Here is a 27,506-nt window from a genome sequence, read left to right as displayed (position 1 = left end):
TTACCAACCAGTCAACAATACAGTCACCCCCTTTTTTAATAAATTCCACTGCAATACCATCCAAACCTGCTGCCTTGCCGGCTTTCATCTTCCGCAAAGCTTTTACTACCTCTTCTCTGTTTACCAACTCATTTTCCCTAACCCTCGCACTTTGCACACCACCTCGACCAAAACACCCTATATCTGCCACTCTATCATCAAACACATTCAACAAACCTTCAAAATACTCACTCCATCTCCTTCTCACATCACCACTACTTGTTATCACCTCCCCATTTGCCCCCTTCACTGAAGTTCCCATTTGCTCCCTTGTCTTACGCACTTTATTTACCTCCTTCCAGAACATCTTTTTATTCTCCCTAAAATTTAAAGATACTCTCTCACCCCAACTCTCATTTGCCCTCTTTTTCACCTCTTGCACCTTTCTCTTGACCTCCTGTCTCTTTCTTTTATACGTCTCCCACTCAATTTCATTTTTTCCCTGCAAAAATCGTCCAAATGAAAGGAGAGGGGAGGATTTCCAGCCCCCCACTCCCTCCCCTTTTAGTCGCCTTCTACGACACGCAGGGAATACGTGGGAAGTATTCTTAATCCCCTATCCCCACCACTCACTTCTTCATCCCACCACTCACTACCCTTTCTAATCAACCCACCTCCCACTCTTCTCATGCCACAAGCATCTTTTGCGCAATCCATCACTGATTCCCTAAATACATCCCATTCCTCCCCCACTCCCCTTACTTCCATTGTTCTCACCTTTTTCCATTCTGTACTCAGTCTCTCCTGGTACTTCCTCACACAAGTCTCCTTCCCAAGCTCACTTACTCTCACCACCCTCTTCACCCCAACATTCACTCTTCTTTTCTGAATACCCATACAAATCTTCACCTTAGCCTCCACAAGATAATGATCAGACATCCCTCCAGTTGCACCTCTCAGCACATTAACATCCAAAAGTTATATATATATATATATATATATATATATATATATATATATATATATATATATATAATATATATATATTATTAAAAAAGGGGGTGACTGTATTGTTGACTGGTTGGTAAGGTTATTTAATGTATGTATGACTCATGGTGAGGTGCCTGAGGATTGGCGGAATGCGTGCATAGTGCCATTGTACAAAGGCAAAGGGGATAAGAGTGAATGCTCAAATTACAGAGGTATAAGTTTGTTGAGTATTCCTGGTAAATCATATGGGAGGGTATTGATTGAGAGGGTGAAGGCATGTACAGAGCATCAGATTGGGGAAGAGCAGTGTGGTTTCAGAAGTGGTAGAGGATGTGTGGATCAGGTGTTTGCTTTGAAGAATGTATGTGAGAAATACTTAGAAAAGCAAATGGATTTGTATGTAGCATTTATGGATCTGGAGAAGGCATATGATAGAGTTGATAGAGATGCTCTGTGGAAGGTATTAAGAATATATGGTGTGGGAGGAAAGTTGTTAGAAGCAGTGAAAAGTTTTGATCGAGGATGTAAGGCATGTGTACGTGTAGGAAGAGAGGAAAGTGATTGGTTCTCAGTGAATGTAGGTTTGCGGCAGGGGTGTGTGATGTCTCCATGGTTGTTTAATTTGTTTATGGATGGGGTTGTTAGGGAGGTAAATGCAAGAGTTTTGGAAAGAGGGGCAAGTATGAAGTCTGTTGGGGATGAGAGAGCTTGGGAAGTGAGTCAGTTGTTGTTCGCTGATGATACAGCGCTGGTGGCTGATTCATGTGAGAAACTGCAGAAGCTGGTGACTGAGTTTGGTAAAGTGTGTGGAAGAAGAAAGTTAAGAGTAAATGTGAATAAGAGCAAGGTTATTAGGTACAGTAGGGTTGAGGGTCAAGTCAATTGGGAGGTGAGTTTGAATGGAGAAAAACTGGAGGAAGTGAAGTGTTTTAGATATCTGGGAGTGGATCTGGCAGCGGATGGAACCATGGAAGCGGAAGTGGATCATAGGGTGGGGGAGGGGGCGAAAATTCTGGGGGCCTTGAAGAATGTGTGGAAGTCGAGAACATTATCTCGGAAAGCAAAAATGGGTATGTTTGAAGGAATAGTGGTTCCAACAATGTTGTATGGTTGCGAGGCGTGGGCTATGGATAGAGTTGTGCGCAGGAGGATGGATGTGCTGGAAATGAGATGTTTGAGGGCAATGTGTGGTGTGAGGTGGTTTGATCGAGTGAGTAACGTAAGGGTAAGAGAGATGTGTGGAAATAAAAAGAGTGTGGTTGAGAGAGCAGAAGAGGGTGTTTTGAAGTGGTTTGGGCACATGGAGAGGATGAGTGAGGAAAGATTGACCAAGAGGATATATGTGTCGGAGGTGGAGGGAGCAAGGAGAAGAGGGAGACCAAATTGGAGGTGGAAAGATGGAGTGAAAAAGATTTTGTGTGATCGGGGCCTGAACATGCAGGAGGGTGAAAGGAGGGCAAGGAATAGAGTGAATTGGAGCGATGTGGTATACCGGGGTTGACGTGCTGTCAGTAGATTGAATCAAGGCATGTGAAGCGTCTGGGGTAAACCATGGAAAGCTGTGGAGGTATGTATATTTGCGTGTGTGGACGTATGTATATACATGTGTATGGGGGTGGGTTGGGCCATTTCTTTCGTCTGTTTCCTTGCGCTACCTCGCAAACGCAGGAGACAGCGACAAAGTATTAAAAAAAATATATATATATATATATATATATATATATATATATATATATATATATATATATATATACATATGTATACATAAACACCCATACATGCACATACACATACACATATCAACATATACACATATCATATATTCATATTTACTTTGTCGCCGTCTCCCACATTAGCGAGATAGCGCAAGGAAACAGACAAAAGAATGGCCCATCCCACCCACATACACATGTATATACATACACGTCCACACATGCAAATATGCATACCTATACATCTCAACGTATACATAAATATACTCACACAGACAAATACATATATACACACGTACATAATTCATACTGTACGCCCTTATTCATTCCCATCGCCATCCCACCACACATGAAATAACAACCCCCTCCCCACGCATGTGCGCGAGGTAGCGCTAGGAAAAGACAACAAAAGCCACAATTGTTCACACTCAGTCTCTAGCTGTCATGTATAATGCACCAAAACCACAGCTCCCTTTCCACATCCTGGCCCCACAGAACTTTCCATGGTTTACCCCAGACGCTTCACATGCCCTGGTTCAATCCACTGACAGCATGTCGACCCCAGTATACCACATCATTCCAATTCACTCTATTCCTTGCACACCTTTCACCCTGCTGCATGTTCAAGCCCCAATCACTCAAAATCTTTTTCACTCCATCTTTCCACATATACATACATATACACAGACATATATACACATGTATATACTCATAATTGTTTGCCTTCATCCATTATTGGCACTATCCCATCCCACAGGAAATAGCATCGCTACCCCTGCTTCAGAGGTAGCGCCAGGAAAACATGAAAAAGGCGACATTCATTCACACTCAGTCTCTAGGTGTCACGTCTAATGCACCGAAACCACAGCTCCCAATTCACATCCAGGCATATTCACCATTTTCCGCTTTAGGAAAGTAGCGTTTTGGACAAAGGACTGAGCCTCAGAGGAAAAATCCTCACTAGGCCCCCTTCTCTGTTCCTTCTTTTAGAAAAGCAAAAATTAGGGGGGGAGGATTTCTAGAACCCACTCCCTTCCCTTTTAGTCATGTTTTACGACATGCAGGGAATACGTGGAAAGTATTCTTTCTCTCCTATCCTATCCCCAGGGATGTAAGTTTGGATTGAGAAAAATTGGAGGAAGTGAAGTGTTTTAGATATCCAGGAGTGTCCTTAGTAGCGGATGGAACCAAGGAAGCAGAAGTGAATCACTGGGTGGGGGAGGGGGTGAAGTTTCTGGGAGCGATGAAAAATGTGTGGAAGAAGAGAACGTTATGTCAGAGAGCAAAAATGGGTATGTTTCAAGGAACAGTAGTTCCAACAGTGTTATACTGCTGCGAGGCATGAGCTATGGATAGGGTCATACAGAGGAGGGTGGATGTGTTGGAAATCAGATGTTTGAGGACAATATGCGGTGTGAGGCGGTTTGATTGAGTAAGTAATGAAAGGGTAAGAGAGATGTGTGGAAATAAAAAGTGTGGTTGAGAGAGCAGAAGAGGGTGTGTTGAAATGGTTTGGACATATGGAGCAAATGAGAGGAAAGACTGAAAAAGAGGATGTATGTATCAGAGGTGGAGGGAACAAGGAGAAGTGGGAGACCAAACTGAAGGTGGAAGGATAGAGTGAAAAAGATTCTGAGCGATCAGGGACTGAACATACAGAAGGGTGAGATACATGCAAGGAATAAAGTGAATTGGGATGATTTAGTATACTGGGGTTGACGTGCTGTCAATGGACTGAATCAGGGTATGTGAAGTGTCTGTGGGGCCTGGATGTGGATAGGGAGCTGTGGGTTTCAGTGCATTACACATGACACCAAGAGACTGAGTGTGAACGAATGTGGCCTTTTTTGTCTGTTTTCCTGGCACTTCCACGCTGAAGCAGGGGTTAGCGATGCTGTTTCCTGTGGGAAGGGGAAGCGACAGGAATGGATTAAGGCAAGTATGCCTAAATTACACATATGGGGTGAGGTGAAATATGAAGGGCGAGGTGAAATGGGAAACCTCAGTTACATGCCCCTTGATCCAAACTATCATTCCACCCACAAATACATAGACTTGTTTGCATTATACATATAAAGATTTAAAAATATACAAACATCTAGAGAATATGAATACAAAACACAATCAATTAATGATAAAATGTTTTGACACAATCTGACTGTTCTGCACACATGTCTATAGATAGAAGAAATCAATTATGAGATGTTGAGGCAATAAAGAAGTAAAACAAACCTACTTTGGATAAGACAGCACCCCAAAATATCTGCGAACAAACTCCTGAGCACGAATTAAATCCTTCTCAGTGCGGCAATCGGAATTCAAACAGCGAAATGGCCTTTTGACACCAAAAGCATTCGCTTTCTTTTTGGGAACCTCTTCTATAACAACCTGTAAAGATAAGATGGTTTCCAATTTACAAGGAAATTTCTTTATTACTGTAATGTTAATCACAAGGTTAAAATCCTGGAGATAAAAGTACTGTAAACTCCTTTTTCATCCAAATTTCTGAAATCTTAAAGATAATCCCATCTGTTAAAGAGCAACCACAGTCACAGTACAAGGCTATTCTTCTCCAGTACCAGTGTTACTTACTTCAGTGCATTGTCATTTCATAGATTGAAGACCATGGGACACTTAACTTTTCTCTCAGGCCTACATGTGACTAAAAGCAAAACTTTCGCATAAACCATACATGATAGAATCTACTGAAGCTTCATTATCATGAAACAATCATACTAACTACTTACTAAGTTCATCCCAGTCCAACCAAGCCCTGCCTTTCCTTGTCTTACTGTACAATGATGGCTGCCTAAAGAAATCCAAGGGACAAAGATTCTGGAACATGGATATCGTGCTTTTAAGCTCTTGGAATATGTTCACTCTTTCTGCTCATTCAACACATTAAGCTTTCTTCCTATGAGCTTCTATCAATTTATGTTGCATATTTGGGTGTAATATAAAACACTTATACCCCTATTTGCAGTGTTTCATTTTTTCACACTTGCGAATCAAGGTACATACTCAAGAGATTTGAAAAAAGTGTAAATATATACAGTGAATGGAACTATGGAAGAAGAAGTGGGTCAAGGGGGGTTAACGAGAGAAGGTTCTGGGAGCGATGAAGAATGTGTGGAAAGAGAGAACATTATCATGGAGAGCAAAAATGGGTGTGTTTGAACGAATAGTAGTTCTAACACTATGATATGCATGAGAGGCATGGGCTATAGATAGGGTTGTATGGAGGAGGGTGGATGTGTTGGAAATGAAATGTTTGAGGACAACACGTGGTGTGAGGTGATTTGATCAAGCAAGAAATGAAAGGGTAAGAAAGATGAGTGGTAACAAAAAGAGTGTGGTTGAGAAAGCAGAAGAGGGCGTGTTGAAATGGTTTGGACATATGGAGAGATGAGTGAGGAATGGTTGACAAAGAGGATACATGTGTCAGAGCTGGAGGGGACACGGAGAAGCGGGAGACCAAACTGGAGGGGAAAGGATGGAATAAAAAGATGTTGAGCCATCTGGCCCTGAACATGCAGGAGGGTGAGATGCATGCACAGAATAGAGTGAATTGGAATGATATGATATATTGGGGTCAACATGCTGTCAACGGACTGAACCAGGGCATGTGAAATGACCTGGACAAACCATGGAAAGGTCTGTGGGGCCTGGATGTGAACAGAGTTGTTGTTTCAGTGTATTACACAAGACAGCTAGAGAATGAGAGTGAGTGGACGTGGCCTTTTTCTGTCTGTTTCCTGGACGATGTATGTCAGCATACCATGCAGAATTCGTATACCTGTAGAGTTTTCTTTTATCCAACTCAATTTCTATCATGATTACCTCATTTTCTGTTAACCAGCTTTATCATATGATTCTGTAGTTTCTTTTATCTTTTAACTGAGATTCTTTAGTTCATATTTCATCATTCTTATTCTATGAGTTATGCAAGTTCTATTAAGATTACCTCATTTTTGTTTAACCAGTTTTATGAATTGACATCTCTTTTAAATCACTCTATGGTTTATCAACAAAAAAAGGTCTTTGGTATATTTTCTACCTTTAAGGCAGCTCCTTTATCGGCACTTGCTGCTTCACATGTGACTTGAATGTTGTGAAACCAATATTTCTTTAAATCTACTTAACCAACTTGCTGTGAAGTTCTTGATGTAATCCTCTCCCATTTGCTCCTTTAAAGCTCAAAAAGACTTCTACCCTTAGCCTGAATTGTTACTAAGCTTAGTAGTACATGTTTTTTAATCTGATCTTCCATCCACAGCATCAAAAACTTTTTCATCTCACTGATGGGCCCTTGTTGTTGCTTTGTTATTATCGTAGACTTCATACTTGCTGAACCTTTCACTGCTTCACATATTTTTCTTTGTCCTTGAAAATTGTGGAGACATCGAATGGGACATCTGTAGATCACGTGCAATCACTTCAACTTTTTTCCCTCCATATTGGATGATCACCATCATTCTCAATTCCAAATCAAGCATTTTCCTCGGCTGTTTGCCGGATCTATCAACATGGTCTTTCCTCTAGCTCATCTTCTTTGGGGTCTAATACAGAACTCTTTAACACAGCACAAAAATTTGTTAGATCAACTTGAATAATGCTCGCTTACAGAATGGTAACTGAGAGCGAGAACTGAAGGGGAAGCTGTGATCAGGGTTAGCGAAAATTCCATTGTAACTCTGACGCCATACTCTGCCATTTCTCTTTACTTATCATTAAAGGAAATGGCTATTCTTTATGAATACTTATGTAATTTCATTATTTGTGATAAGCCATTTCATCAAACTGTTAATAATATCAACAAACCCTACTTCTTGAACTTCTTAATTTTACATTTTCATCATTGCATTTGCAAAAGTAACTTGAAATCTTAAGGCACTCTAATAAATAAACATTTTATACAATCAAAAAATACATTAAAAAAAAAATATATATATATATATATCTCGCGCACATGCAGGGGAGGGGGTTGTTATTTCATGTGTGGAGGGGTGGCGATGGGAATGAATAAAGGCAGACAGTATAAATTATGTTTATTTGCTTTGTGGCTGTCTCCAGCGTTTGCGAGGTAGCGCAAGGGAACAGATGAAAGACATGGCCCAACCCACCCCCATACACATGTATATATATACATGTCCACACACGCAAATATACATACCTATACATCTCAATGTACACATATATATACACACACAGACATATACATATATACACATGTACATAATTCATACTGTCTGCCTTTATTTATTCCCATCGCCACCTCGCCACACATGGAATAACATCCCCCTCCCCCCTCATGTGTGCGAGGTAGCGCTAGGAAAAGACAACAAAGGCCCCATTCGTTCACACTCAGTCTCTAGCTGTCATGTAATAATGCCCGAAACCACAGCTCCCTTTCCACATCCAGGCCCCACACAACTTTTCATGGTTTACACCAGACACTTCACATGCCCTGATTCAATCCATTGACAGAACGTCGACCCCGGTATACCACATCGATCCAGTTCACTCTATTCCTTGCCCGCCTTTCACCCTCCTGCATGTTCAAGCCTCGATCATTCAAAATCTTTTTCACTCCATCTTTCCACCTCCAATTTGGTCTCCCACTTTTCCTCGTTCCCTCCAACTACGACACATATATATCCTCTTGGTCAATCTTTCCTCACTCATTCTCTCCATGTGACCAAATCATTTCCAAACCTCTTCTGCTCTCTCAACCACACTCTTTTTATTTCCACACATCTCTCTTACCCTTACATTACTTACTCGATCAAACCACCTCACACCACATAATGTCCTCAAACATCTCATTTCCAGCACATCCACCCTCCTGCGCACAACTCTATCCATAGCCCACGCCTCGCAACCATACAACATTGTTGGAACCACTATTCCTTCAAACATACCCATTTTTGCTTTCCAAGATAATGTTCTTGACTTCCAAACATTCTTCAAGGCTCCCAGGATTTTTGCCCCCTCCCCCACCCTATGATTCACTTCTGCTTCCATGGTTCCATCCAATGCCAGATCCACTCCCAGATATCTAAAACACTTTACTTCCTCCAGTTTTTCTCCATTCAAACTTACCTCCCAATTGACTTGACCCTCAACCCTCAACATGTGTATATATGTATATGTCTGTGTGTGTATATATATGTATACGTTGAGATGTATAGGTATGTATATTTGCATGTGTGGACGTGTATGTAAATACATGTGTATGTGGGTGGGTTGGGCCATTCTTTCGTCTGTTTCCTTGTGCTACCTCGCTAACGCAGGAGAAAGCGACAAAGCAAAATAAATAAATAAATAAAATATATATGCACCTGGGCATGAGAAGAAAGATCATGAGAGGCAAGTGTTTTGGGAGCAGCTGAATGAGTGTGTTAGTGGTTTTGATGAACGAGACCGGGTTATAGTGATGGGTGATTTGAATGCAAAGGTGAGTAATGTGGCAGTTGAGGGAATAATTGGTATACATGGGGTGTTCAGTGTTGTAAATGGAAATGGTGAAGAGCTTGTAGATTTATGTGCTGAAAAAGGACTGGTGATTGGGAATACCTGGCTTAAAAAGCGAGATATACATAAGTATACGTATGTAAGAAGGAGAGATGGCCAGAGAGCGTTATTAGATTATATTCTAATTGACAGGCATGCGAAAGAGAGATTTTTGGATGTTAATGTGCTGAGAGGTGCAACTGGAGGGATGTCTGATCATTATCTTGTGGAGGCTAAGGTGAAGATTTGTATGGGTTTTCAGAAAAGAAGAGTGAATGTTGGGGTGAAGAGGGTGGTGAGAGTAAGTGAGCTTCGGAAGGAGACTTGTGTGAGGAAGTACCAGGAGAGACTGAGTACAGAATGGAAAAAGGTGAGAACAATGGAAGTAAGGGGAGCGAGGGAGGAATGGGATGTATTTAGGGAATCAGTGATGGATTGCGCAGAAGATGCCTGTGGCATGAGGAGAGTGGGAGGTGGGTTGATTAGAAATGGTAGTGAGTGGTGGGATGAAGAAGTAAGATTATTAGTGAAAGAGAAGAGACAGGCATTTGGACGATTTTTGCAGGGAAAAAATGCAATTGAGTGGGAGATGTATAAAAGAAAAAGACAGGAGGTCAAGAGAAAGGTGCAAGAGGTGAAAAAGAGGGCAAATGAGAGTTGGGGTGAGAGAGTATCATTAAATTTTAGGGAGAATAAAAAGATGTTCTGGAAGGAGGTAAATAAAGTGCGTAAGACAAGGGAGCAAATGGGAACTTCAGTGAAGGGGGCAAATGGGGAGGTGATAACAAGTAGTGTTGACGTGAGAAGGAGATGGAGTGAGTATTTTGAAGGTTTGTTGAATGTGTTTGATGATAGAGTGGCAGATATAGGGTGTTTTGGTCGAGGTGGTGTGCAAAGTGAGAGGATTAGGGAAAATGATTTGGTAAACAGAGAAGAGGTAGTAAAAGCTTTGCGGAAGATGAAAGCCGGCAAGGCAGCAGGTTTGGATGGTATTGCAGTGGAATTTATTAAAAAAGGGGGTGACTGTATTATTGACTGGTTGGTAAGGTTATTTAATGTATGTATGACTCATGGTGAGGTGCCTGAGGATTGGCGGAATGCGTGCATAGTGCCATTGTACAAAGGCAAAGGGGATAAGAGTGAGTGCTCAAATTACAGAGGTATAAGTTTGTTGAGTATTCCTGGTAAATTATATGGGAGGGTATTGATTGAGAGGGTGAAGGCATGTACAGAGCATCAGATTGGGGAAGAGCAGTGTGGTTTCAGAAGTGGTAGAGGATGTGTGGATCAGGTGTTTGCTTTGAAGAATGTATGTGAGAAATACTTAGAAAAGCAAATGGATTTGTATGTAGCATTTATGGATCTGGAGAAGGCATATGATAGAGTTGATAGAGATGCTCCGTGGAAGGTATTAAGAATATATGGCGTGGGAGGCAAGTTGTCAGAAGCAGTGAAAAGTTTTTATCGAGGATGTAAGCCATGTGTACGTGTAGGAAGAGAGGAAAGTGATTGGTTCTCAGTGAATGTAGGTTTGTGGCAGGGGTGTGTGATGTCTCCATGGATGTTTTATTTGTTTATGGATGGGGTTGTTAGGGAGGTGAATGCAAGAGTTTTCGAAAGAGGGGCAAGTATGAAGTCTGTTGTGAATGAGAGAGCTTGGGAAGTGAGTCAGTTGTTGTTCACTGATGATACAGCGCTGGTGGCTGATTCATGTGAGAAACTGCAGAAGCTGGTGACTGAGTTTGGTAAAGTGTGTGAAAGAAGAAAGTTAAGAGTAAATGTGAATAAGAGCAAGGTTATTAGGTACAGTAGGGTTGAGGGTCAAGTCAATTGGGAGGTAAGTCTGAATGGAGAAAAACTGGAGGAAGTAAAGTGTTTTAGATATCTGGAAGTTGATCTGGCAGCGGATGGTACCATGGAAGCGGAAGTGAATCATAGGGTGGGGGAGGGGGTGAAAATCCTGGGAGCCTTGAAGAATGTGTGGAAGTCGAGAACATTATCTCGGAAAGCAAAAATGGGTATGTTTGAAGGAATAGTGGTTCCAACAATGTTGTATGGTTGCAAGGCGTGGGCTATGGATAGAGTTGTGTGCAGGAGGGTGGATGTGCTGGAAATGAGATGTTTGAGAACAATGTGTGGTGTGAGGTGGTTTGATCGAGTAAGTAACGTAAGGGTGAGAGAGATGTGTAGAAATAAAAAGAGCGTGGTTGAGAGAGCAGAAGAGGGTGTTTTGAAATGGTTTGAGCACATGGAGAGAATGAGTGAGGAAAGATTGACCAAGAGGATATATGTGTCGGAGGTGGAGGGAACGAGGAGAAGTGGGAGACCAAATTGGAGGTGGAAAGATGGAGTGAAAAAGATTTGAGTGATCGGGGCCTGAACATGCAGGAGGGTGAAAGGCGGGCAAGGAATAGAGTGAATTGGATCGATGTGGTATACCGGGGTTGACGTGCTGTCAGTGGATTGAATCAGGGCATGTGAAGCGTCTAGGGTAAACCATGGAAAGTAGTGTGGGGCCTGGATGTGGAAAGGGAGCTGTGGTTTCGGGCATTATTGCATGACAGCAAGAGACTGAGTGTGAACGAATGGGGCCTTTGTTGTCTTTTCCAAGCACTACCTCGCACACATGAGGGGGGAGGGGGATGGTATTCCATGTAAGGCGAGGTGGCGATGGAAATGAATAAAGGCAGACAGTGTGAATTGTGTGCATGGGTATATATGTATATGTCTGTGTGTGTATATATATGTGTACATTGAGATGTATAGGTATGTATATTTGCATGTGTGGACGTGTATGTATATACATGTGTATGGGGGTGGGTTGGGCCATTTCTTTCGTCTGTTTTCTTGCGATACCTCGCAAACGCGGGAGACAGCGACAAAGCAAAATAAATAAATAAATAAATATATATATATATATATATATATATATATTTTTTTTTCATACTATTCGCCATTTCCCGCATTAGCGAGGTAGTGTTGAGAACAGAGGACTGGGCCTTTGAGGGAATATCCTCATCTGGCCCCCTTCTCTGTTCCTTCTTTTGGAAAATTAAAAAAAAACGAGAGGAGAGGATTTCCAGCCACCCGCTCCCTCCCCTTTTAGTCGCCTTCTACGACATGCAGGGAATACATGGGAAGTATTCTTTCTCCCCTATCCCCAGGGATAATATATATATATATATATATATATATATATATATATATATGATATGATAGATATATAGGAGGATGGATGTGCTGGAAATGAGATGTTTGAGAACAATGTGTGGTGTGAGGTGGTTTGATCGAGTAAGTAACGTAAGGGTAAGAGAGATGTGTGGAAATAAAAAGAGAGTGGTTGAGAGAGCAGAAGAGGGCGTCCCGAAATGGTCCGGGCACATGGAGAGAATGAGTGAGGAAAGATTGACCAAGAGGACACATGTGTCGGAGGTGGAAGGAACGAGAAGTGGGAGACCAAATTGGCGGGGGAAAGATGGAGTGAAAAAGATTTTGTGTGATTGGGGCCCGAACATGCAGGAGGATGAAAGGAGGGAAAGGAATAGAGTGAATTGGATCGATGTGGCACACCGGGGTTGACGCGCTGTCAGCGGACTGAATCAGGGCACGTGAAGCGTCTGGGGCAAACCACGGAAAGCTGTGCAGGTATGTATATTTGTGTGTGTGGACGTATGTATACACATGTGTATGGGAGTGGGTGCAACTGGAGGGATGTCTGATCATTATCTTGTGGAGGCTAAGGTGAAGATTTGTATGGGTTTTCAGAAAAGGAGAGTGAATGTTGGGGTGAAGAGGGTGGTGAGAGTAAGTGAGCTTGGGAAGGAGACCTGTGTGAGGAAGTACCAGGAGAGACTGAGTACAGAATGGAAAAAGGTGAGAACAATGGAAGTAAGGGGAGTGGGGGAGGAATGGGATGTATTTAGGGAATCAGTGATGGATTGCGCAAAAGATGCTTGTGGCATGAGAAGAGTGGGAGGTGGGTTGATTAGAAAGGGTAGTGAGTAGTGGGATGAAGAAGTAAGAGTATTAGTGAAAGAGAAGAGAGAGGCACTTGGACGATTTTTGCAGGGAAAAAATGCAATTGAGTGGGAGATGTATAAATGAAAAAGACAGGAGGTCAAGAGAAAGTGCAAGAGGTGAAAAAAACGGCAAATGAGAGTTGGGGTGAGAGAGTATCATTAAATTTTAGGGAGAATAAAAAGATGTTCTGGAAGGAGGTAAATAAAGTGCGTAAGACAAGGGAGCAAATGGGAACTTCAGTGAAGGGCGCAAATGGGGAGGTGATAACAAGTAGTGGTGATGTGAGAAGGAGATGGAGTGAGTATTTTGAAGGTTTGTTGAATGTGTTTGATGATAGAGTGGCAGATATAGGGTGTTTTGGTCGAGGTGGTGTGCAAAGTGAGAGGGTTAGGGAAAATGATTTGGTAAACAGAGAAGAGGTAGTGAAAGCTTTGCGGAAGATGAAAGCTGGCAAGGCAGCAGGTTTGGATGGTACTGCAGTGGAATTTATTAAAAAAGGGGGTGACTGTATTGTTGACTGGTTGGTAAGGTTATTTAATGTATGTATGACTCATGGTGAGGTGCCTGAGGATTGGCGGAATGCGTGCATAGTGCCATTGTACAAAGGCAAAGGGGATAAGAGTGAGTGCTCAAATTACAGAGGTATAAGTTTGTTGAGTATTCCTGGTAAATTATATGGGAGGGTATTGATTGAGAGGGTGAAGGCATGTACAGAGCATCAGATTGGGGAAGAGCAGTGTGGTTTCAGAAGTGGTAGAGGATGTGTGGATCAGGTGTTTGCTTTGAAGAATGTATGTGAGAAATACTTAGAAAAGCAAATGGATTTGTATGTAGCATTTATGGATCTGGAGAAGGCATATGATAGAGTTGATAGAGATGCTCCGTGGAAGGTATTAAGAATATATGGTGTGGGAGGCAAGTTGTTAGAAGCAGTGAAAAGTTTTTATCGAGGATGTAAGGCATGTGTACGTGTAGGAAGAGAGGAAAGTGATTGGTTCTCAGTGAATGTAGGTTTGCGGCAGGGGCGTGTGATGTCTCCATGGTTGTTTAATTTGTTTATGGATGGGGTTGTTAGGGAGGTAAATGCAAGAGTTTTGGAAAGAGGGGCAAGTATGAAGTCTGTTGGGGATGAGAGAGCTTGGGAAGTGAGTCAGTTGTTGTTCGCTGATGATACAGCGCTGGTGGCTGATTCATGTGAGAAACTGCAGAAGCTGGTGACTGAGTTTGGTAAAGTGTGTGGAAGAAGAAAGTTAAGAGTAAATGTGAATAAGAGTAAGGTTATTAGGTACAGTAGGGTTGAGGGTCAAGTCAATTGGGAGGTGAGTTTGAATGGAGAAAAACTGGAGGAAGTGAAGTGTTTTAGATATCTGGGAGTGGATCTGGCAGCGGATGGAACCATAGAAGCGGAAGTGGATCATAGGGTGGGGGAGGGGGCGAAAATTCTGGGAGCCTTGAAGAATGTGTGGAAGTCGAGAACATTATCTCCGAAAGCAAAAATGGGTATGTTTGAAGGAATAGTGGTTCCAACAATGTTGTATGGTTGCGAGGCGTGGGCTATGGATAGAGTTGTGCGCAGGAGGATGGATGGGCTAGAAATGAGATGTTTGAGGACAATGTGTGGTGTGAGGTGGTTTGATCGAGTGAGTAACGTAAGGGTAAGAGAGATGTGTGGAAATAAAAAGAGCGTGGTTGAGAGAGCAGAAGAGGGTGTTTTGAAGTGGTTTGGGCACATGGAGAGAATGAGTGAGGAAAGATTGACCAAGAGGATATATGTGTCGGAGGTGGAGGGAACGAGGAGAAGAGGGAGACCAAATTGGAGGTGGAAAGATGGAGTGAAAAAGATTTTGTGTGATCGGGGCCTGAACATGCAGGAGGGTGAAAGGAGGGCAAGGAATAGAGTGAATTGGAGCGATGTGGTATACCGGGGTTGACGTGCTGTCAGTGGATTGAATCAAGGCATGTAAAGCGTCTGGGGTAAACCATGGAAAGCTGTGTAGGTATGTATATTTGCGTGTGTGGACGTATGTATATACATGTGTATGGGGGGGTTGGGCCATTTCTTTCGTCTGTTTCCTTGCGCTACCTCGCAAACGCGGGAGACAGCGACAAAGTATAAAAAAAAAAATATATATGTATATTTTTTTTTCTTATTATACTTTGTCGCTGTCTCCCGCGTTTGCGAGGTAGCGCAAGGAAACAGACGAAAGAAATGGCCCAACCCCCCCATACACATGTATATACATACGTCCACACACGCAAATATACATACCTACACAGCTTTCCATGGTTTACCCCAGACGCTTTACATGCCTTGATTCAATCCACTGACAGCACGTCAACCCCGGTATACCACATCGCTCCAATTCACTCTATTCCTTGCCCTCCTTTCACCCTCCTGCATGTTCAGGCCCCGATCACACAAAATCTTTTTCACTCCATCTTTCCACCTCCAATTTGGTCTCCCTCTTCTCCTTGTTCCCTCCACCTCCGACACATATATCCTCTTGGTCAATCTTTCCTCACTCATCCTCTCCATGTGCCCAAACCACTTCAAAACACCCTCTTCTGCTCTCTCAACCACGCTCTTTTTACTTCCACACATCTCTCTTACCCTTACGTTACTCACTCGATCAAACCACCTCACACCACACATTGTCCTCAAATATATATATATATATATATATATATATATATATATATATATATATATATATATATATATACACATATATATATATATATATATTCTTTCTTTTTCTTTCATACTATTCGCCATTTAACGCGTCAGCGAGGTAACGTTAAGAACAGAGGACTGAGCCTCTGAGGAAACATCCTCATCCAGCCCCCTTCTCTGTCCCTTCCTTGCGAGGTAGCGCAAGGAAACAGATGAAAGAAATGGCCCAACCCCCCCATACAAATGTATATACATACACGTCCACACACGCAAATATACATACCTACACAGCTTTCCATGGTTTACCCCAGACGCTTCACATGCCCTGATTCAATCCACTGACAGCACGTCAACCCCGGTATACCACATCAATCCAATTCACTCTATTCCTTGCCCTCCTTTCACCCTCCTGCATGTTCAGGCCCCGATCACACAAAATCTTTTTCACTCCATCTTTCCACCTCCAATTTGGTCTCCCACTTCTCCTCATTCCCTCCACCTCCGACACATATATCCTCTTGGTCAATCTTTCCTCACTCATTCTCTCCATGTGCCCAAACCATTTCAAAACACCCTCTTCTGCTCTCTCAACCACACTCTTTTTATTTCCACACATCTCTCTTACCCTTACGTTATTTACTCGATCAAACCACCTCACACCACACATTGTCCTCAAACATCTCATTTGAAGCACATCAACCCTCCTGCGCACAACTCTATCCATAGCCCACGCCTCGCAACCATACATCATTGTTGGAACCACTATTCCTTCAAACATACCCATTTTTGCTTTCCGAGATAATGTTCTCGACTTCCACACATTCTTCAAGGCTCCCAAGATTTTCGCCCCCTCCCCCACCCTATGATCCACTTCCACTCCCATGGTTCCATCCGCTGCCAGATCCACTCCCAGATATCTAAAACGCTTTACTTCCTCCAGTTTTTCTCCATTCAAACTTACCTCCCAATTGACTTGACCCTCAACCCTACTGTACCTAATAACCTTGCTCTTATTCACATTTACTCTTAACTTTCTTCTTCCACACACTTTACCAAACTCAGTCACCAGCTTCTGCAGTTTCTCACATGAATCAGCCATCAGCGCTGTATCATCAGCGAACAACAACTGACTCACTTCCCAAGCTCTCTCATCCTCAACAGACTTCATACTTGCCCCTCTTTCCAAAACTCTTGCATTCACCTCCCTAACAACCCCATCCATAAGCAAATAAAACAACCATGGAGACATCACACACCCCTGCCGCAAACCTATATTCACTGAGAACCAATCACTTTCCTCTCTTCCTACACGTACACATGCCTTACATCCTCGATAAAAACTTTTCACTGCTTCTAACAACTTGCCTCCCACACCATATTTTCTTAATACCTTCCACAGAGCATCTCTATCAACTCTATCATATGCCTTCTCCAGATCCATAAATGCTACATACAAATCCATCTGCTTTTCAAAGTATTTCTCACATACATTCTTCAAAGCAAACACCTGATCCACACATCCTCTACCACTTCTGAAACCACACTGCTCTTCCCCAATCTGATGCTCTGTACATGCCTTCACCCTCTCAATCAATACCCTCCCGTATAATTTACCAGGAATACTCAACAAACTTATACCTCTGTAATTTGAGCACTCACTCTTATCCCCTTTGCCTTTGTACAATGGCACTATGCACGCATTCCACCAATCCTCAGGCACGTCACCATGAGTCATACATACAATAAATAACCTTACCAACCAGTCAATAATACAGTCACCCCCGTTTTTAATAAATTCCACTGCAATACCATCCAAACCTGTTGCCTTGCCGGCTTTCATCTTCCTCTTCTCTGTTTACCAAATCATTTTCCACAACCCTCTCACTTTGCACACCACCTCGACCAAAACACCCTATATCTGCCACTCTATCATCAAACACATTCAACAAACCTTCAAAATACTCACTCCATCTCCTTCTCACATCAACACTACTTGTTATCACCTCACCATTTGCGCCCTTCACCGAAGTTCCCATTTGCTCCCTTGTCTTACGCACTTTATTTACCTCCTTCCAGAACATCTTTTTATTCTCCCTAAAATTTGATGATACTCTCTCACCCCAACTCTCATTTGCCCTCTTTTTCACCTCTTGCACCTTTCTCTTGACCTCCTGTCTCTTTCTTTTATACATCTCCCACTGAATTGCATTTTTTCCCTACAAAAATCGTCCAAATGGCTCTCTCTTCTCTTTCACTAATAATCTTACTTCTTCATCCCACCACTCACTACCCTTTCTAATCAACCCACCTCCCACTCTTCTCATGCCAAAAGCATCTTTTACGCAATCCATCACTGATTCCCGAAATACATCCCATTCCTCCCCCACTCCCCTTACTTCCATTGTTCTCACCTCTTTCCATTCTGTACTCAGTCTCTCCTGGTACTTCCTTACACAAGTCTCCTTCCCAAGCTCACTTACTCTCACCACCCTCTTCACCCCAACATTCACTCTTCTTTTCTGAAAACCCATACAAATCTTCACCTTAGCCTCAACAAGATAATATATATATATATATATATATATATATATATATATATATATATATATATATATATATATATATTTTTTTTTTTTTGCTTTGTCGCTGTCTCCCGCGTTTGTGAGGTAGCGCAAGGAAACAGGCGAAAGAAATGGCCCAACCCACCCCCATACACATGTATATACATACATCCACACACGCAAATATACATACCTACACAGCTTTCCATGGTTTACCCCAGACGCTTCACATGCCTTGATTCAATCCACTGACAGCACGTCAACCCCGGTATACCACATCGCTCCAATTCACTCTATTCCTTGCCCTCCTTTCACCCTCCTGCATGTTCAGGCCCCGATCACACAAAATCTTTTTCACTCCATCTTTCCACCTCCAATTTGGTCTCCCTCTTCTCCTCGTTCCCTCCACCTCCGACACATATATCCTCTTGGTCAATCTTTCCTCACTCATTCTCTCCATGTGACCAAACCATTTCAAAACACCCTCTTCTGCTCTCTCAACCATGCTCTTTTTATTTCCACACATCTCTCTTACCCTTACGTTACTTACTCGATCAAACCACCTCACACCACACATTGTCCTCAAACATCTCATTTCCAGCACATCCATCCTCCTGCGCACAATTCTATCCATAGTCCACGCCTCGCAACCATACAACATTGTTGGAACCACTATTCCTTCAAACATACCCATTTTTGCTTTCCGAGATAATGTTCTCGACTTCCACACATTATTCAAGGCTCCCAGAATTTTCGCCCCCTCCCCCACCCTATGATCCACTTCCGCTTCCATCGTTCCATCCGCTGCCAGATCCACTCCCAGATATCTAAAACACTTCACTTCCTCCAGTTTTTCTCCATTCAAACTCACCTCCTAATTGACTTGACCCTCAACCCTACTGTACCTAATAACCTTGCTCTTATTCACATTTACTCTTAACTTTCTTCTTTCACACACTTTACCAAACTCAGTCACCAGCTTCTGCAGTTTCTCACATGAATCAGCCACCAGCGCTGTATCATCAGCGAACAACAACTGACTCACTTCCCAAGCTCTCTCATCCTCAACAGACTTCATACTTGCCCCTCTTTCCAAAACTCTTGCATTCACCTCCCTAACAACCCCATCCATAAACAAATTAAACAACCATGGAGACATCACACACCCCTGCCGCAAACCTACATTCACTGAGAACCAATCACTTTCCTCTCTTCCTACACGTACACATGCCTTACATCCTCGATAAAAACTTTTCACTGCTTCTAACAACTTGCCTCCCACACCATATATTCTTAATACCTTCCACAGAGCATCTCTATCAACTCTATCATATGCCTTCTCCAGATCCATAAATGCTACATACAAATCCATTTGCTTTTCTAAGTATTTCTCACATACATTCTTCAAAACAAACACCTGATCCACACATCCTCTACATCTGCAGGGAAAAAATGCAATCGAGTGGGAGACGTATAAAAGAAAGAGACAGGAGGTCAAGAGAAAGGTGCAAGAGGTGAAAAAAAGGGCAAATGAGAGTTGGGGTGAGAGAGTATCACTAAATTTTAGGGAGAATAAAAAGATGTTCTGGAAGGAGGTAAATAAAGTGCGTACGACAAGGGAGCAAATGGGAACTTCAGTGAAGGGCGCAAATGGGGAGGTGATAACAAGTAGTGGTGATGTGAGAAGGAGATGGAGTGAGTATTTTGAAGGTTTGTTGAATGTGTTTGATGATAGAGTGGCAGATATAGGGTGTTTTGGTCGAGGTGGTGTGCAAAGTGCGAGGGTTAGGGAAAATGATTTGGTAAACAGAGAAGAAGTAGTAAAAGCTTTGCGGAAGATGAAAGTCGGCAAGGCAGCAGGTTTGGATGGTATTGCAGTGGAATTTATTAAAAAAGGGGGTGACTGTATTGTTGACTGGTTGGTAAGGTTATTTAATGTATGTATGACTCATGGTGAGGTGCCTGAGGATTGGCGGAATGTGTGCATAGTGCCACTGTACAAAGGCAAAGGGGATAAGAGTGAGTGCTCAAATTACAGAGGTATAAGTTTGTTGAGTATTCCTGGCAAATTATATGGGAGGGTATTGATTGAGAGGGTGAAGGCATGCACAGAGCATCAGATTGGGGAAGAGCAGTGTGGCTTCCTTGCGCTATCTCGCAAACGCGGGAGACAGCAAAAAAAAAAAAAAAAAAAAAAAATATATATATATATATATATATATATATATATATATATATATATATATATATATATATATATATATATATCTTTCTTTCATACTATTCGCCCTTTCCCGCATTAGCAAGGTTGCATTTACAGAGGACTGGGCCTTTGAGGGAATATCTTCACCTGGCCCCCTTCTCTGTTACTTCTTTTGGAAAATTAAAAAAAGAAAAAAAACGAGAGGGGAGGATTTCCAGCCACCCGCTCCCTTCCCCAGGAGGACTGGGACTCTGTGGGAATATCCTCACCTGGCCCCCTTCTGTGTTCCTTCTTTTGGAAAATTAAAAAAAACAAGAGGGGAGGATTTCCAGCCCCCCCCCACTCCCTTCCCTTTTAGTCGCCTTCTACGACACACAGAGAATACGTGGGAAGTATTCTTTCTCCCCTATCCCCAGGGATAGAGGATGTGTGGATCAGGTGTTTGCTTTGAAGAATGTATGTGAGAAATACTTAGAAAAGCAAATGGATTTGTATGTAGCATTTATGGATCTGGAGAAGGCATATGATAGAGTTGATAGAGATGCTCTGTGGAAGGTATTAAGAATATATGGTGTGGGAGGCAAGTTGTTAGAAGCAGTGAAAAGTTTTTATCGAGGATGTAAGGCATGTGTAAGCGTAGGAAGAGAGGAAAGTGATTGGTTCTCAGTAAATGTAGGTTTGCGGCAGGGGTGTGTGATGTCTCCATGGTTGTTTAATTTGTTTATGGATGGGGTTGTTAGGGAGGTGAATGCAAGAGTTTTGGAAAGAGGGGCAAGTATGAAGTCTGTTGGGGATGAGAGAGCTTGGGAAGTGAGTCAGTTGTTGTTCGCTGATGATACAGCGCTGGTGGCTGATTCATGTGAGAAACTGCAGAAGCTGGTGACTGAGTTTGGTAAAGTGTGTGAAAGAAGAAAGTTAAGAGTAAATGTGAATAAGAGCAAGGTTATTAGGTACAGTAGGGTTGAGGGTCAAGTCAATTAGGAGGTGAGTTTGAATGGAGAAAAACTGGAGGAAGTGAAGTGTTTTAGATATCTGGGAGTGGATCTGGCAGCGGATGGAACGATGGAAGCGGAAGTGGATCATAGGGTGGGGGAGGGGGCGAAAATTCTGGGAGCCTTGAAGAATGTGTGGAAGTCGAGAACATTATCTCGGAAAGCAAAAAAGGGTATGTTTGAAGGAATAGTGGTTCCAACAATGTTGTATGGTTGCGAGGCGTGGGCTATGGATAGAGTTGTGCGCAGGAGGATGGATGTGCTGGAAATGAGATGTTTGAGGACAATGTGTGGTGTGAGGTGGTTTGATCGAGTAAGTAACGTAAGGGTAAGAGAGATGTGTGGAAATAAAAAGAGCGTGGTTGAGAGAGCAGAAGAGGGTGTTTTGAAATGGTTTGGGCACATGGAGAGAATGAGTGAGGAAAGATTGACCAAGAGGATATATGGGTCGGAGGTGGAGGAAACGAGGAGAAGAGGGAGACCAAATTGGAGGTGGAAAGATGGAGTGAAAAAGATTTTGTGTGATCGGGGCCTGAACATGCAGGAGGGTGAAAGGAGGGCAAGGAATAGAGTGAATTGGAGCGATGTGGTATACCAGGGTTGACGTGCTGTCAGTGGATTGAATCGGGGCATGTGAAGCGTCTGGGGTAAACCATGGAAAGCTGTGTAGGTATGTATATTTGCGTGTGTGGACGTATGTATATACATGTGTATGGGGGTGGGTTGGGCCATTTCTTTCGTCTGTTTCCTTGCGCTACCTCGCAAACGCGGGAGACAGCGAAAAAAAAAAGAAAAAAAAAATTATTTTATTTTATTTTGCTTTGTCACTGTCTCCCGCGTTAGCGAGGTAGCACAAGGAAACAGATGAAAGAATGGCCCAGCCCACCCACATTCACATGTATCTACATACACGTCCACACACGCAAATATACATACCTATACATCTCAACATATACATATATATATATATATATATATATATATATACACACACAGACATATACATATATACACATGTACATAACTCATACTGTCTGCCTTTATTCATTCCCATCGCCACCTCGCCACACATGAAATAACAACCCCCTCCCCCCCTCATGTGTGCGAGGTAGCACTAGGAAAAGACAACAAAGGCCACATTCATTCACACTCAGTCTCTAGCTGTCATGTAACAATGCATCGAAACCACAGCTCCCTTTCCACATCCAGGCCCCACACAACTTTTCATGGTTTACCCCAGACGCTTCACATGCCCTGGTTCAATCCATTGACAGCACGTCGACCCCGGTATACCACATTATTCCAATTCACTCTATTCCTTGCACGCCTTTCACCCTCCTGCATGTTCAGGCCCCGATCACTCAAAATCCCTTTCACTCCATCTTTCCACCTCCAGTTTGGTCTCCCACTTCTCCTCGTTCCCTCCACCTCTGACACATATATCCTCTTGGTCAGTCTTTCCTCACTCATTCTCTCCATGTGACCAAACTATTTCAAAACACCCTCCTCTGCTCTCTCAACCACACTCTTTTTATTACCACACATTTCCCTTACCCTATTAATACTTACTCGATCAAACCACCTCACACCACATATTGTCCTCAAACATCTCATTTCCAGCACATCCACCCTCCTCCACACAACTCTATCCATAGCCCACGCCTCGCAACCATACAACATTGTTGGAACCACTATTCCTTCAAACATACCCATTTTTGCTTTCCAAGATAATGTTCTCGACTTCCACACATTCTTCAAGGCTCCCAGAATTTTCACCCCCTCCTCCACCTATGATTCACTTCCACTTCCATGGTTCCATCCGCTGCCAGATCCACTCCCAGATATCTAAAACACTTCACTTCCTCCAGTTTTTCTCCATTCAAACTTACCTCCCAATTGACTTGTCCCTCAACCCTACTGTACCTAATAACCTTGCTCTTATTCACATTTACTCTCAACTTTCTTCTTTCACACACTTTACCAAACTCAGTCACCAGCTTCTGCAGTTTCTCACATGAATCATCCACCAGCACTGTATCATCAGCGAACAACAACTGACTCACTTCCCAAGCTCTCTCATCCACAACAGACTTCATATTTGCCCCTCTTTCCAAAACTCTTGCATTCACCTCCCTAACAACCCCATCCATAAACAAATTAAACAACCACGGACCATGGAGACATCACACACCCCTGCCGCAAACCAACATTCACTGAGAACCAATCACTTTCCTCTCTTCCTACTCGTACACATGCCTTACATCCTCGATAAAAACTTTTCACTGCTTCTAACAACTTGCCCCCCACACCATACATTCTTAATAACTTCCACAGAGCATCTCTATCAACTCCATCATATGCCTTTTCCAGGTCCTGTAAACTTTAAACAGATAGCAAATGAATGACTTTCTACAGAGAAGAAATTACCTAGGTGAGAGGCAATGAACCTCTCAGATTTCTATGAGAGAGTGAGCTCTGTCTTAGACAAAAGGGAAGGCTCGGTAGATTGTTTATATCTTGACTATAAGTAGGCATTTGACACTATACTACATGAGAGATTGATTAAGAAGTAAGAGTACCATGCAGAAATAATGTGGAGCCTATATAGAAGATTGTCTTAGTGGAATGGAACAAAGGACATGTCATCAGAGGAGCTTTACCCAAATGGGTGACCATCACCTGTGGAGTTTTCCAGGATTCTGTTCTGGGGCCATTACCCTTCTTGATCTGTGAATAACTTGCCTGAAGGTATGGACTCCTACCTGAATATGCTTGCAGATGAAGTAAAAGTCATGAAGGGCATGAAAAGTGGGCAGAACTGCATCAGCTAAAAGAAGCTCTAAACAGATTCCTAAGTTGGTTTGATGCATGGTTAATCAAATTCAATGAAAGCAAATGTAAAGTAATGATGGGACAAAATGAAAGATGGCCTCAATGTGATTCTCATCTAGTAGGAAATAAGCTTCAGGATTCTGTGTGCGAGAAGGACTTGGGAGTCACCATAGTCCCATATTATGAGACTAGTAAAGGAGAAAAATTGTCTTCTGGCAAATATCAGATTGGCTTTTAAGTGTATGGATAAGGAAATACTCAGCGCACTATTCATATCCTATATACAACCAAAGCTAGAATATGCTTCTCAAGTATGATCAATTCACCTAAAGAAGCACACAAAGATAACAGAATGTCCAGAAGAGGGCAACAAAGATAGTACCAGAATTAAGACTTCAGCCACAGGAAAAGGCTAAAGGCATTACAATGCCCAACTTGGCTGAGAAAAGAGTGAGGGGTGACCTGATCACTACCTTAGAGTTATCAAAACAAATCAATGACAAGGACAGTGAGCAGTTCTTGTAGAGTTGTTGGGGTACAGCAGCCAGATGATATCATATGAAATTCTGCATGAAACTTGTTAAAAAAAATGTAAAGAAGTATTTTTGAAGTACTCTTATAGTGTAAGAGGTATATAAATGAATAGAATGAATGAGAACAATGCATTACTCCTTCCCTGTACAGTGCTAGTAGGTAATTCTACACACACACAGCTTAACAGTAAAATTCGTGGTGTTGGACTGTAACTGGTACATGAGACAGACATTCTGAGGTCATCTGCTTTCATTTCTGGCATTCCTCCATGATGCAGTGATCAACAAAACATCCCCTGAATCTAAAGACCCATGCTCATGTTCCTGAAAGGGAAGCCAGCTCACAGCCAAACCAGCTATTCATCCTCTCGTTTGGATCTGTTTGATAAATTAGTACCTGGCATAAGCTTGTATGTAAGGTTAAAAAACTGTATATTCAAGGTCAAAACGCAGTATATATGCAAGGGTAAGACATGCCATACATATTAATTAAAAAGATGGAACTAAACAAGCATACAGCTCTTTCCCTTATAGCACAAAAGTACAAACAATAATCACATACAGTAATTATACAAACACACAATCATGCCACCTCTCACTACCTAACAAGGGGTAACCCCTCAAAAAAACACAATTCTGCATTAGTCCAATACACTTTGCACTATCTATCTGCCCATACCTCTGACACCCATTCCCTCAGGGAACTCCTATCAAGGGGTGCCCATGGCAAAAGAGTTTCTACTTATCCCTGTCCTTACCTGCCTCCCTCACATACACCATTCCATGCATTCTTCCTCTGTTTCTCTCCCTCCAGTATTCCTCCACCCTATTTGCCCATGTGACTGGTGGTCTTCCACTCACTTTGTACAGGTTCCCTTTGCCCAGATTCAGTCTCGCAAAATTTATCTTCCTAACAAAATTTACTTTGCATATACAAAGGCTAAAGAGCAAAGATCCTAGTTTTGGCCTACTTCATATTCAAACCTCAAAGCTAAGCAAACCCAAGTGTGGTTGAATTCTGGTTGTATATTTCATTTATCTCTTTTCATTTGCTATCTTTAATCTATCTACATAGTACGGTTTTTCTTATATACTCATCCTCTGCTTATACAGCAAATGCTGTTTCAAGTGGGTATTTCAGAAATGCTGTGGTGACATGGCTTAATCAACATGACAGAAATGAGAGCTTTAAATGGTGACACTGTTCTGTATCAAGTACAAAAAAGGAATCCATCTAATGAATGTCAATATTTCCTTTTCACCAAAGCGATGTGGCTGCACCAGTCTTTTAATATAATGGTATTCCACATGATTTTACCAGTTGTCCTATGTCCAAGTGTGTAAGCTAAACAAAATCAGCAAAACTCACATATCAATATGCACAATAACCAACAAGAGCTCTATCCTCTCCTTACACAAACAGCTTTAACATTATCTTCTGTCACTTCGTTCTAAAAACTACTTCATCACATTTATATCGTAATATGTTTTATTTCAAGTAATGTAGTCTGTATGTATAAATTCACTTTACTTGGCCTCTTCTCTTCATATATCCCCCATGCAAATAATCATAATACTTATATTAGCAATGATTAACAATATTATATATTATATCATCACATAAGCATTATTACTATCACCGCATCTAATATTAAAGCTGAAATCATATGAATAAATGGCACAGTGTTTAGAACTACCTGAAGAATAAAATGAGCCATCTTACTTACATCATCATCTGAAAGGTCAATAATTTCTGCCATGGTGGTGTTTGAATAGCATGGAAGACAATCTGAAAATAGAATGTATCTGTTGTTAAAAGATTATTTTTTTGGCTGGCAAATTGATAATCCTAATGCAGTACAAACTTTTCCTGGAAAAAAAAATATACAACTTGTTTTAATAACATTTTGGGTCTCCTCTTATTCTTACTTTTAATTCAATTACAGCTACACATTGGCAACATCACTTCTTTCTAAACCCCAAAATAAATTAGATTAAATATTTTCTTGCCTTTTTTCTTTTTTCTACAAACACACCTGGAACCTACTTCCAATTCTTTCTTGCCCTGAGCATAAACTCTGCCAATTTCAAAATTCACTCAAATCTCAAAAAAAAAAAAGGCTGCACCACCATAGAGAATAAACAAAACATTGTACATTAAAATGCAATGCAGGAGGGAGACACGTAACTGCAATCCACTTGCTAAAAAGCCAGTCCACTTCCATAAACTACTGGTCTCCATGCAAGGAAATAATCCTCATTTAGATATTCAAAACAAATACTAAACAGCACTACAGTACTTGTCAACTAAAACCTTAACAAAGGTCAACAGGATATAATCAGACTCAAGTCATGCTACCAGCATGCCATTCACTCGATAACTTCCAATGACATCACATCTACAGCACTTTAAAACCATTCTGTCATACCAACATGCCATTCACCATGATCGCTTCCAATCTATGTAACGACAAGTAAATGTGTGTATTTGTTTCTA

General features: G+C 41.9%; 1 protein-coding gene across 1 annotated transcript in view; it reads right to left on the bottom strand.

The window, feature by feature from the left end:
- Nucleotides 1-27,506, bottom strand: part of egg (SET domain bifurcated histone lysine methyltransferase eggless) — a 245,646-nt gene that overhangs the window by 211,493 nt on the left and 6,647 nt on the right. The window contains exons 2-3 of the mRNA XM_071675984.1: nt 26,737-26,798; nt 4,918-5,069 (exon numbers count right to left, since the gene is read on the bottom strand). Of these exons, the coding sequence (XP_071532085.1) occupies nt 4,918-5,069; nt 26,737-26,769 (185 nt within the window). The 5' untranslated portion in view covers nt 26,770-26,798. The remainder of the gene's footprint in view (nt 1-4,917; nt 5,070-26,736; nt 26,799-27,506) is intronic.

The sequence above is a fragment of the Panulirus ornatus genome, chromosome 2, assembly GCF_036320965.1.
Source record: "Panulirus ornatus isolate Po-2019 chromosome 2, ASM3632096v1, whole genome shotgun sequence".
NCBI classification, from domain to species: domain Eukaryota; kingdom Metazoa; phylum Arthropoda; class Malacostraca; order Decapoda; family Palinuridae; genus Panulirus; species Panulirus ornatus.
This window is presented reverse-complemented; position numbering and strand designations above follow the sequence as displayed.